This window comes from Anastrepha obliqua, chromosome 3, assembly GCF_027943255.1.
Source record: "Anastrepha obliqua isolate idAnaObli1 chromosome 3, idAnaObli1_1.0, whole genome shotgun sequence".
In the NCBI taxonomy this organism is placed as follows: Eukaryota; Metazoa; Arthropoda; class Insecta; order Diptera; family Tephritidae; genus Anastrepha; species Anastrepha obliqua.
The window spans coordinates 121,419,025-121,432,666 of record NC_072894.1 but is presented as its reverse complement, the minus strand read 5'-3'; the positions used below and the strand labels follow the sequence as shown (position 1 = coordinate 121,432,666).

Sequence of the window (13,642 nt, the reverse complement as noted above, 5' to 3'; positions counted from 1 at the left end):
GAACTTATCGTTGCGTGAAGCTGAAGAAATGTTAAGGAAAATTAATGTTAATGCGTCTAAAGCCACGATTCGAGAAGGTTTACGTGCAGAATACCTCAAATTTCAGAGCTCATCGCTACTCTCATTATCACACATTGAGAAAAGACTTGCATGGGCTAAGGCAAATTCAGAACGGAATTGGGCAATCGCAATATGCACGGACGAATCTTCCTTTTTGGGCAAATAGTTGCATACACCGGTTCTGGTGTACTGCTGATAATCGACGAACTATTAAACATCCAGTAAAGTTTTATGTTTAAGGTTGCTTCTCCGAAAAAGGATTTGGCCGTTTATTTGTGTTTACCGCCAATTTGAATGCGGGTTTGATAAATAAAATTTACCAAAAAGCATTATTACCGTCAGCTGTGAAGATGTTTGGAAGAACTATCCAACCTGGGACGAGAAGACAACGATCCTAATCTTCGAAGCCCAAAGCGGATAGAGTGGAAACAGCAAAATGAGATGGAAATGTTGGATTGGCCTTCACAGTCGCATGTTGGATACCCTATTGAAAATGTTTGGGCAATAGTTAACCAAAAATTCAAAGGGAAACAAATATTACTTACTTAATTGGCCGTAACAACCCGTCACCGAGTTACAGCCTGTCGAATAATGTCTCGCCTTTGTCTTTATCTTTGTTTTTCGCACACCTTTTCCTGTTTCTTAAGGGGAACAGCTCCTCCAGACAGCGAGTTTTTCAATCATTTTTCAACCTGGGACGAGAAGACAACGATCCCAATCTTCGAAGCCCAAAGCGGATAGAGTGGAAACAGCAAAATGAGATGGAAATGTTGGATTGGCCTTCACAGTCGCATGTTGGATACCCTATTGAAAATGTTTGGGCAATAGTTAAGCAAAAATTCAAAGGGAAACAAATATTACTTACTTAATTGGCCTTAACAACTCGTCACCGAGTTACAGCCTGTCGAATAATGTCTCGCCTTTGTCTTTATCTTTGTTTTTCGCACACCTTTTCCTATTTCTTAAGGGGAGCAGCTCCTCCAGACAACAAGTTTTTCAATCATTTTTTGCTAGGTTAGGTTAGGTTAGGTTGAAGCGGTTGTCTTGTGGGACACACTCAGACTCATAGCCCATTGTGATGCCGCGTGGGGGAGCTTTCCCTATTTCTCCTAAAACCATTGTGCACTTTTCAAAAATTTTAGAAGATCTCCTATTTCTGTGGAACTGAGATCTTCCAATTCGTTAAAAAATTGTTTGCCTAGAATAGAATATTTTTAAATTTTTTGCTAACAACTCTCATCGATTATTAATTGAATATGCACAAAAACAACAAAATGACGGCGCTACAGCTGCTCAAACGTGCTCCTTTAGTTTGCGCCGTGGGATGTACAGTCCCTTGTAATCAACTGAAATCAACCAGACAAAATTTTTTTAATCAAATAAGTTATTCCGGTTTGCACTTACCTTTTTTTTAACGAAAAACCAAAAAAAAGAAGTGAAAGAGAAAAAAACTACGCTTTTTTATAAACAAATTGATCAAAAGAATATTTTTATTCAAAATTAATATAGAATTAGAGGTATATGCAAAGGCCAATATGTTAAAGAATATCCCTGTAAAATTTTAAATTCATATCTTGATTACTTTTTGAGTTCGACAGCGCGGAAAAAAACGTATTTCGAGAAAAACGCGATTAAGGGGGGAGCCTGGTTTATGAGGTCTAAAAATTGCATCTCTTTGCGACTTTTTTTTTAAGGAAAAAATTAATTTAGCACTGCAAAGTTTTTTCTATCTTTTAATGAACATTTAAAAAGTATAAAAAATTGTTGTACTGGTTAAAATAAGTTGAAAAAAATGTTTAACATAGAAATTAGTAGAGCGCTGCAACGCTGGAGTTTCCAACTGGCGTACAAGATACAGCTCGTAATTATTATCTAAAGCAAACAATTCAAATGGATTTCTAATTATCATGATTTTTTATTCTAGATGAACTAACTTAAGAAAAAAATGCCTTTCTATAAAAAAAAAATTCATTTCAACTTGGTATACAAATCTAATATAGAAAAATTTTTTTTAATCTATTTTGTTAGTTCAAATAGAAGGGAATTTAATACTGAAGGGAACAAGCTATGATTCATTTCAAAAGATGCATTAGTTTTTTTTTTCATTCATGTACGCCAATTCAAAGAAATCATAAAAATTAAAAGTCGAGAAAAGAAGATAAAGTTTGTACTATAGCTGTCCGGTCACAGCGTAACTACCTAACGCTCGCCTACCTTTGGCTTTGTATGTACGGAAATATTGAGAATTAGGCTCTGTAACTTTGTGTGAATATTCTGAAATATATTAGGAATCGCTTAAAACGAAAAAAAAAATGATTTTTTGGACCTTATAAACCAGGCTCCCCCCTTAAAATTTTCGTTCTTACACATTTTTCGTTCGGGATTTTCGTTATAGGGACTTGTTTTTCTATTAAGCTTAAAACATTGAAAAGATACTCTTTAGATTGTAAATGAATTTTTAAAGCAAAAGAAAAAATAGAAAATTTGAAAGTGCTGGAGGAGCTGTCCTGTTTTCCGTAAGCCAAAAGAAGCCAGGCCATCTTCACCGCACACGAGTACGTCCTCTTCGCGAGCGCCAGTTACCGTCTCAAACACTTTCTTCGCCGGAGCAGCTTCTTCCATATGGACAACAAGGAACGACGATGGAAGACAAATTCGGCTGATTTGGAGTCGATTAAAAATAGTATGACTCGAAGATGGCAAGTCATTATAGCTAATGATGGTGACTATAGGTTTTATTAAATATGTTGCGTATGGGTAAGACTCCGTCAGAAAATATGAGATTTGCAAGTGGTCTTTCGATTTCTTTGAAACTTTGGGAAATATTAGTTCTAGGTAAGATACATTCGAGCCTAAAAGGATTTTGAAAAATTTTCAAAATTGAGTCATCTACGCCATGTTGAAAATCGGGACCGTGTTTTTTTCAAAAATCAATATTTCTTGAACCGTTGGATGGATTTCAATGCAATTTACAGACAATATAGAAACAAATAAGTAGTTTAAATTAGTATTATGTTAAAAAAAAAATTTCGAAATTTTGACCAAAAACAAGTCAAAAAAATTTTTTGAATCAATTTTTAGTTGATTTGGCCAGTTTTTTAGATTTTCTGTTATACACGTAACGATTCCTTATGATTTAGCCTTTATTTTGAAAAAAAAAAATTTATGGTGTCTATAATAGTTCTCGAGATATTGCGATTTTAGTGGAAGCGCGCACCGTGAAGTTCGCGGTTACGCAGCGCAATGTGTGCAATGCGCGCTGCGTTATGTGTTCCTGTATGAAGTGACTGGAGCAGACTGCTGCAGGTCTGTGCGCGTTTTTCTACATTGCGCTGCGTAACCGCGAACTTCACGGTGCGCGCTTCCACTAAAACCGCAATATCTCGAGAAATTTTTTTTTTAACATAATACTAATTTAAACTACTTATTTGTTTCTATATTGTCTGTAAATTGCATTGAAATCCATCCAACGGTTCAAGAAATATTGATTTTTGAAAAAAAACACGGTCCCGATTTTCAACATGGCGTAGATTACTCAATTTTGAAAATTTTTCAAAATCCTTTTAGGCTCGAATGTATCTTACCTAGAACTAATATTTCCCAAAGTTTCAAAGAAATCGAAAGACCACTTGCAAATCTCATATTTTCTGACGGAGTCTTACCCGTATGTAATAAATATTCCACGCTCATACAATGCAGTTTGTTAGGATCGAATTAGTCAAATAGTTTCTAAGTTGGCTTCTATTAGACAGACTGTGAAAATAATATGCCTTATCCCTTTTATATGTATTTATACTAAATCAATGCATTTCAACATTTACGCCTTCACTAATCTCTCTCTTTTGCGGCTTAGGATAAATTTCGGAGGTTGCTTAGCATACTGCCTGATATCCATGCGATGGCTTCACGAGGCGAAGACCATCTCTATTCGAAACATTGTGCCGGTAGTGCACCCACGCAGACACTACTAATGGAAATGCTGCATGCTAAAAGAAAAGCATAAATGTAAATGAGCTACGGACGTATGTGCATATGTGTATGTGCATATGAGTGAATGTGTATAAAATATGAAAGCGCTTCAAAGCGACAGGAGACGATTTTGGTTTGTTGTCGAATGACGCTGAATAAAATTCAGGGTTGGTTTTTAGATTTAGACAATGAAAAAAACAAAAACAAAAAAAAAAACAAAAAAAAAATAAAACATGTGGGAAGTAAAAAGTAATTTAGTAGCACATGGATTTTACGTTATCTCCCTTCACACTTGCAATTTAACTGCAAAATGTAAAACATAGAAGGACGAGGACGAACGAAGATAAGTTTAAGGTTAGGCAGTTTAGGCAGAGCAAAGATAAATATTATATTTTTAAATGATATATATGTATATTGGTATAGCTTAAGCGTTTATTCATATTACTATATTATAAATCTATATATATACATATATATATATGTAATTGTATAATATTATAAGCAAAAAATAGAGAAGCAACACAGCAAACAATGTGTTCGGAAAATATTTAATAATTAAGCATTAAATTAAAACACATACTTACATGTATTAATTTAGGACAAAAACAACAATATTAAAGCAAACACATATCGCTAGCTCAGAGTGAAAATTTGCCAAGTTCAGTTTTTCACATTTTACCGGAAGGAATAAAATTATTTCAGAGTTATTTTCTTCTAACACAAAATTTCGCATATTCCAAGCTAAAACAACTCGAAAAGAATCGACTTTCATAACGTAGCTGAAAAGTTTTTATAAAGTTTTTCTTGAAACTGATCACATTTTCAGTGAGGATTTTGGATTTTGCAAAGTTGCTTATCACTGAATAGAAACGAATGGAAATAAAACGGGTAGCTTAATATTTTACGAAACTATGCATTTTTATTTTTCTCGCTTCTGCCATTAAAATATATGATTTTAGAAAAAGTGAATTTGCAACTTTTCGAACTGAACTAGCGATATTAAATCAAAAACCTAAAGCAAAACAAACGTAATGAAAACAAATAATCGAAATCGCAAGTACGACCTTAGCGGTAAACGAGTGCTGTGAGTGGGTGGATGTGTTCTTTTTTTTATTTTCCCGCAACATCCTTAGAGTGAGTGGAAAGTAATGGTATACGAAATAAATAAATAATTGGCGCTTACACTCGGTTAAGTGTTTGGCCGAGCCATCTCCTCCTATTTGTGGTGGTCGTCTAGATGTTTTCCAGAAATAGAAGCACCTAAAGTTTTCCGCCAGTTTTTATCAGAATTCTTTTCATATCCGAATTACACTCGGAGGTGGTTTGTCTGAGTCTGCTGGGAAAAGACCGCTGTTAGAAAAAACTTTTTGTATCATTTGATGTTTCATGCGCGAGATTTCGAAGTAGCCGCTCATCAACTCATTCGGTCACGGCGGTCTGTAATGATATTGCCCAAGAAAAGTATGAAATCCAATAGCGAGTGATTTGATAGTAGAATTATTGTTAAAAAAGGGAGCGTGTCATTATTCTGTATTACAAAATTCTGTAAGTTGCAAAAAAATTCTGCTTTTTAAAATTCTGCTTTTTTAAAATTCTGCTTTTTAAAATTCTGCTTTCTAAAATTCTGCTTTTTCAAAATTCTGCATGTTTAATGCGAAAAATTCTGCTTTATTCAAGTTTTGTGATTTTCCTCTTACAAGAAGAGAGTCAAAGTTCTCATCTCCAGGTAATATTTGATTGCAAACATATGTACATACCAATGTATAACTGTTATCAACTATAATTAATGTAGGTATTTACATATGTACGAGGGGATTCTGCTGTTTCCGTGGCGCCGCATCTTATGGCGGATTCTTACAGAACTCGACAAAAGAAAACGAAATGCAAGAGTAAAATTTTTGGATACCTCGCTTATTATTATTTTTTATTTAATATCTCGAATAATAATAAATAATAATAATAAATTAAATAATTACATTACTTCTTTAACATTGTTAACATTATATTTTAATACAGAATTTTGTAATACAGAATTTTGAAAGCAGAATTTTAGAAAGCAGAATTTTAAAAAAGCAGAATTTTAAAAAAGCAGAATTTTAGAAAGCAGAATTTTAAAAAGCAGAATTTTGTACATACAGAATTTCGACACCAACCCGTTAAAAAATATAGTTCACAGCGCCTATGTCCTGTTCTGCCTTTTTTCGTTAATCTTGCTTATTTTCATTATGTGGAATGTTTTAAACTACATAATATTAAATGAGAAATGGATTTGTATTAGATTGTAAACGAATTTATAATGTTTATGTATTTTTTTTTTTGTGTTTAAAACAAATAATAACTTAACACTTTGTGAGAAAAAATGATCTTTGATTAAAAGAATTAAAAATTCATTTCTTGATTATAATTTTTTATTTTTTATTTTTTTCCTTTCCTTTAAAATTATACAAATTTTAAAAGCGGAACGAAAAATTAAATTTTGTGAATATCCGTAAAACCTTTACATATGCATTATTCCAAAATAAGAAATTTAAGTGAATTTTCTTGGCTTTTTAAATAATCCAATCGTATTAATACAAGACAAATCAATGCTCTTTACGCTATTTGTGAAACAACAACACGCTCACCACAAACTGCGCCAATTATATGTGTATACATACATCCGTATGTATGTATATAAGGACTACATTATTTTTTTATAAAAATGGGAAAATTGCATTTTTTCTTTTCTAAATTGTAATTTATGCTAACAACTTCATATTGATTTTATTGTTGGAATAACATAAAAAATTTGGTGTATGTTCCGCGCTGCGAAAGAGTTGTGAGTCTACTCTTCGTATAAAAATAATTCATTGAGGAACGTTTCACCAACTATCCTCTAACTTTACAGACCACTTTATAGTGGCGGTAAACGCATTTTAGTTCTCTCAAGCGCTTATTACACTCCCGGCCCGATATATGTAGGTATGTCTGTATGTATTTAAAGGCCTGTTGATATTCTCTTTAAAATTTTGTAGCTAGCTTTCAAATAAATTACTATAAATTACTCGTGCATTGCCGAGGTTTCGTAATTGATACTTTTCCCTTTCACGGATTGCTAAGAAAACGAAAATAGTCAAAGCGCAGTTTAGAGTGATGAATAATTTATAATCTCTGTTAGAAAATGCTCCTTAAAAGAAGCACAACGCGCAGAATTTTAGAGCAGCAGGAAACTTACTGAATTTTTATATTTTTTTTTTTAAGGCTGCTGCGTTAGTGTTTGACCCTATACAAATTCGCATAGTTCCAGTACACGTAGACATTTTTGTTTCTGTTTTCAATTGAAATTGTTAAGTGCTAATATATAATTTGGACCCTTTGCATCACTCGACGGAATAGATTATAATATATAATTTTAATAGAATAAATTATTTTTTTTCTTTAAATTTGAGAATAAATAACAAAATTTTGGTATTCCTGTAACGTTATTTTCCATTAGAGCGAACAGTAAACGTCTTGCCGACGCAAGGCATTTAGCAAATGCAAAGGGGTTAAACTGAATTTCCGAATCGAACACGCGCATTCTGATATGCCACCACTCTGCCTCATTAAAGTACGCAATTTGCTTTATTTTGCCGGCAAGATTTTGTCTCGTACAACACAAACTACTATACACACAGCACTTAAAATGAAAAAAATTAAAAAAAAAAGAAAAAGGAATCATGCAAAATCAACAAAATAACGTTGCTGCTTATGGATATGTGTAAATAAAGTTAACTACCTGATTTTTTCGGAAACTATAAATATTAAATATGTATGTAGAAAAAAGCATTAAAGAAACTGTACACAAACCTTTAAAATGTTTAACGAATAAGAAACATCCAAATAAGTAGAGTATAAAAATAATTCTTTGCTAAATTTGTTGGTTGAATGATTAATGTTGAATAGTGTTCTAATGTTATCGATTGTTATAATTAATATAATATGTATATATATGTATGTATGTATGTATATACTATACATGTATATATAGGTATGTATAATTAGGCTTTATCAGTTTAAGTATGTACTTGTATATGTAGTTTTTTACTCGCAAATTTAATTTTCATAAAACCGTTTTGTTGTTGTTTTCCTTTTACTATTATTTACTTTTTGTTTTTAAATATACACAAATACAATTTATGCTCTTTTAAGCAATTTTGTGGCTTTTTTTAAATCATTCTACTCTCATTATTGTTAACTTTAAACGTGTGAGCTGTTAGTAGTTTAGGTATACAAATACAGAGAAATAAAAATAAAAAGAAAAAACACAATAAGCTAGAAACAATTGCATCAATTTGCAATGCTCCTTATTCTGCTGCAGTAAAATAAAAATAAAATCAAAAACAAAAAAAAAATAGAAAAAATAACTTAAAACCTAACAGTAATTTATTTCAAAGTGTCCTATGCTTTGTTGTTCTAGATGTACTGCACTTATCAAATAAGTGCAACGTATTTCTTGCAACATTCACCTGCCTGTATGTATGTATGTACGACTAGTTGAGTACAATTCAAAGTATAAAAAAGCATGTATGTGTGTTTGTATGCGTGTATTAGTTTAGAGGTTTTTATAAATATATATATTTTTTTTTGTTGGAATTCAATGAGTAACGAATGTTTATTACATGCATACATAAATATACAAAAACCGAAATCATGCTGTTTAAATAAAAGCAAAAAATTTTTAAATTTGAAAATTCAAAAATTTACATCTACGAAAAAAAGTTGTTATTAATGTAACAGAGAACACACCCCACTGCTAAAACTTATTGGCTTAAGTGTAGTTAAATCAGCTATGAAATTATTCTATCAAATATATATGTATATATATATGTATGTAGATATATATATACTATTAGTATATGTATTTGTAAAATTAATTAAAGTTAAATGTAAGTGCAGCGCGTACCTTATAATTATATCAAGTGATGAAATTACATATATACATAGATTTTTAGAAGAAGAGAAAAGCGGGCAAAACGCATTGGCAAGCCATTTGTGAGTTTTCGAAAAATTTCAAACTTTTCCACAAAAGATTCAAATATTTTTGCTGCATAGATGCGAATGACTTTCCAATGCGCGCAACTTGCTTTTCTTTGTGTGTGTTCAAAAGCAAAGCAGCAGGTTGGGTATAGCTAATAAGGGAACTGTAAGGGAAGGGAAGAGGTCTACATTGTAAAAATAAGCAAATCTAATGAAAAAATTTACGAATTAAAGAAGAATAAAAATAAAATTGGAAAATGTATGTGAAATGTTAAGTATAAAAAGTTTTGATGAGGGCAACTCACTAATAGACGAGACATGAGCGCACATCCGCAAACAAACAGCAAAGCCTACGAGCACATGCACAACTCTAAAGAAAACTGGCCGTCATCTCAGCAACTGACATCAGATGTTGTGGGTACTGGATTGATAGGTACTGTATGAAATTTGCACTTCGCTCTCTTTGTGGGTACTATGAAAACTGTGATGTGCACGTACAGTGAACCAGTGAACCAGTGAAGCACTTGTTTGTTCTGACTTCTAACGCTTATAACTTGAGAACGGTTCCAATAATTTTCAAAAAGTAAAAGCCAATACAAAGTATTGAATTCACTATTTTATTATGTTTATGGAAGTTTTCCGGTAAACAAAACAATAACTTAATTTTACAACTCAAACATAAAGTGGTATAGTAATGAAAATATGGGAATAAAGAAAAGTTGATGAACAAATATTTTGTGCAGTATCCTTTGCACTAATTACTATTTGTTGTTGTAGCAGCATAAACATTCCCCATATATATATGGGGAATGCTGCTGAAGTGACAGTCCTTGGCCGGGTATAAATCCGGGTCATTCCGGTTATGTAGATCCGAATGTCGTGGAAACGAATTACTGCTTGTTGACGTTGTTGTATGATGTCTACTAGAGTTTTGGCAACACCTCTTAGAATATATGCCCATATCTCTTCAAAGGTTTGATTTTAGGTAATTTTTACTACCAATCTCCCGTTTGCGCAATTCTCTTTCAATGTGGGCCCACAAGTGCATAATGGGATTGAGATCTGAGCTTTGAGAAGGATAGTTCAATAGTATTTTTTCACATTGTAAAGCAACTATCGTGCAAGAAGGTATACGTTTCGTATACGTAATCCACTAAAAATATGCACTTATTTATGAATTTTTTTTGGAAAGATGATTCATGTAAATTTATTTATCCAATTAGTATACTGTAAACTCATATTTCAAAAATATTTTCAAAAATTTTCACAAGAAAATATACAAAATTGAGCCGTTGACAGCAGATCTACGCAGACATCTCGAAAAAAGGCAATTTGCGGTGGACAGTTTTTCTCAGCATTGGATCATCTGAAATCAAAAAATCAAAAAGTTTTTATTAGGTAATCAATTGTCCGAGGTAACCCTGTCGAGTTTTTATTAAAAAAATTTTTTTTTTCAATTTTTTTTTCAATTTTTTTTTAACATTTGAAGTAGAAGTTCGATTTTTAGACGATAAATCGCATAATATTGTTTATTGTAAAATAAATAAAAATTAAAAAAAAAGCTCCCAGGGTTACCTCGGTAATTATGTAGAGAAAGTGTGTACAAAATTTCAGGAAGATCGGTCGAGTAGATTTAGAGAAAAAGTGTCCACCGACTTGAAAAACGTCGTTTTCCAGAAAATCGATTTAAAGTTCGACCATAGCAGGTAGCCGATTCGGAGCGGCCAACGGTTATAATGCTCTAACTTTGTGAGTTTTGCACCGATTGACTTAAAATTTGGACACAACATTCTTGAGATTATGTACATACATTTTCTCAAATAAACCAAAATCGATTTTTTTTTACCCTAAAAACCCTAAAAAAAAAACTTTTTGGTTCACTGTATGTAGCAGGCGATTTTGTATGATTTCTAAAGGGCCTGCCGGGCATGGCAAGCTCAGCAATTCCAGCAAATCTGTCAAACAGTGAAATTTCTAAAAGTGCAATTATACTATGCACGTAAAGCACTTTCGGAAAGCAGCTAAAAGTCACTTGCAGCTGGACTTTCCGAAGCTACTGGGTCTCCATAGGAATGCATATATTTATACCGGATTAATAGGGAATTAAAACTTTGAATAATATATATATATATATATATAATTGGCGCGCACACCCTTTTTGGGTGTTTAGGCGAGCTCCTCCTCCTATTTGTGGTGTGCGTCTTGATGTTGTTCCACAAATGGAGGGACCTACAGTTTCAAGCCGACTCCGAACGGCAGATATTTTTTTTTTATGAGGAGCTTTTTCATGGCAGAAATACACTCGGAGGTTTGCCATTGCCTGCCGAGGGGCGAACGCTATTAGAAAAAATGTTTTCTTAATTTTGGTGTTTCACCGAGATTCGAACCTACGTTCTCTCTGTGAATTCCGAATGGTAGTCACGCACCAACCCATTCGGCTACGGCGGCCGCCACTTTGAATAATATTTTCTGTATTTTACAACACAAACTGCTTACAAACTGCCACTATTTCGTGGCCTAAGTGACATCGCTGTTCCGATCCGCTGTGCAATGCAGCTGCCAAACCTACCTAGGCCACAAATTAATGAATCACCGAATAATTGAACAGACTTTTTCCCTAAAAATAGGCAAACTTACCAGTGTAACGTTAGTAAGTTTAAAAGAAGCGCTCCCAATTGTTGCGCTTTTCGACAATTGCCATCGGACTAGGCAAGTTTCGTTTTCGTCACTGTTTGTTGAAAAATCGAAAAGAAGCACTTCCAAGCAGTTCTCAGGTATTTACAAAAGGGAATTTAAATTTTCGTTTGGCTGCAAAACACGCAGAAAATCGCTTTTCTTGCCATATCTAATGGCACCTCTACATAGAGATGTTCTTAACAAATGTAACTACCCTGCAGGTGAACGCATTAGTACCTACTGTAGCCTACCTACCACTAGCGAGCTTCGTTCGCATTGCTTCTCTTTTCGATGCAAGCAACTGATGAATATAACGCGACGATGCCCTCGAAAGTTTCAATTTCCACCTCATGTGCCCTTTTTTCGTTTATTCGGCGCTAGTACTAAATTCGTTAGACCAGATATAGTGCGTCATTTTTCAATAGTTCCAAACTAGTATTAAATACCATAAATTACATCTATGAGGTGCAAAACTGTAACTTAGCTCTGAGTGTAAATTTTAACTTTCTGTATCCTTTTTCATTAGTTTGAAACTAGTACTAAACTCTACATGAAATCTAGCACGGACTCCATTTTTCTCGATAATTACCAACCATACTTACTGGTTTGATAAATTATGTCCTTATTACACCTGCGAGTATTATAATTTTATTCACATAACGGTTGCATGTAACAGCATAAAGGAATCCAGACATACTACAGGGTTGGCCATATTAAACTGACCCATGTGATTATTAAAAAAATATGGAAAAAGAAACATTTTTTTGTGTTTCATTGTGAAAAACATTTAATTTAGTTCAAGGAGATTCGTTTACATCACTTTTTGAATATGATATCGCGCAAGTGCTCGCCCTTAGCTCGTATAGCGTAATGTGCCCGTTTTTCGGCGTTTTCCATAGTTTTGGCCAGCGTCTCGGCCGATATGGCGGCTATTTCCCGTCGGATATTGGCCTTAAGTGCGCCTAGTGTCTTTGGCTTGTTGACGTAAACCTTAGATTTCAAATTACAGTAAAAAGTTATAGGGTTACTCCCAACCTGTGTATACGATAGGAGTATACCCAAATCCTCAAAATGAGGAGACGAGTTTTAGCAATGTCTGTTTGTTTTTTCTCCCGTGCGCATGATAAATGTCGATGAGACTTCGTCCAAGGTAATTTGGAATTGAAATTGGGAAACTCGGTCAATGCATACGTCTCCCTATCATATAACGGTAATTTTCAAAAAAGAAAAAAAAACGAGGTGGAATCTCTATTAGAAATGAAGCAAAACTACTTCAATTTGGTGCAAATAATGAACCCTAGAAAATAAATACGACGCAATTTTTTTATGTCTTCTATTTTTGAAAAAAGGCCAACCTAAATTAAATATTAAATATTTTTCGGAATTCACAGAGAGGTCGTTGGTTCGAATCTCGGTGAAAGCAAAATTTATAAAAAAAAATAAAAAAAAAAGCATTTTTCTAATAGCGGTCGCCCCTCGGCAGGCAATGGCAAACCTCCGAGTGTATTTCTGCCATGAAAAAGTTCCTCACAAAAAATATCTGCCATTCGGAGTCGGCTTGAAACTGTAGGTCCCTCCATTTGTGGAACAACATCAAGACGCACACCACAAATAGGAGGAGGAGCTCGGCCAAACACCTAACAGAAGTGTACGCGCCAATTATTTATTTATTTTTTTTAATTAAATATTTCCAAAATACGCCCGAATATACATAAAGTTCCACCTGAATGTAGTTTTCCTTATTTATTCTTGATAAATGTTTGTACCTCAATTTATAAATTTAATTATTTATATTTTGTTAAAATCCGCATAAAATGAACCCAAAAACACTGTATTATTCTTCAAGCCAGACTCGAACCAGCTGTGTACTGCAGCGCAAGCTGTAGCCGTTACATGACTCCATGGCTATAGTGTGCGAGAATTGCGAGTGTTTGGTTGT

General features: G+C 33.4%; 1 protein-coding gene across 2 annotated transcripts in view; it reads left to right on the top strand.

Annotated features, from left to right (window-relative positions):
* LOC129240231 (nuclear hormone receptor FTZ-F1) overlaps nucleotides 1–6,240 on the top strand; it is a 172,309-nt gene extending 166,069 nt beyond the window's left edge. For both annotated transcript variants that reach the window (XM_054875899.1, XM_054875900.1), the window contains one exon: nucleotides 3,914–6,240. In XM_054875899.1, coding sequence (XP_054731874.1) covers nucleotides 3,914–4,063 — 150 coding nt within the window. In that variant the 3' untranslated portion in view covers nucleotides 4,064–6,240. The remainder of the gene's footprint in view (nucleotides 1–3,913) is intronic.
* The last annotated feature ends 7,402 nt before the right edge of the window (nucleotides 6,241–13,642 follow it).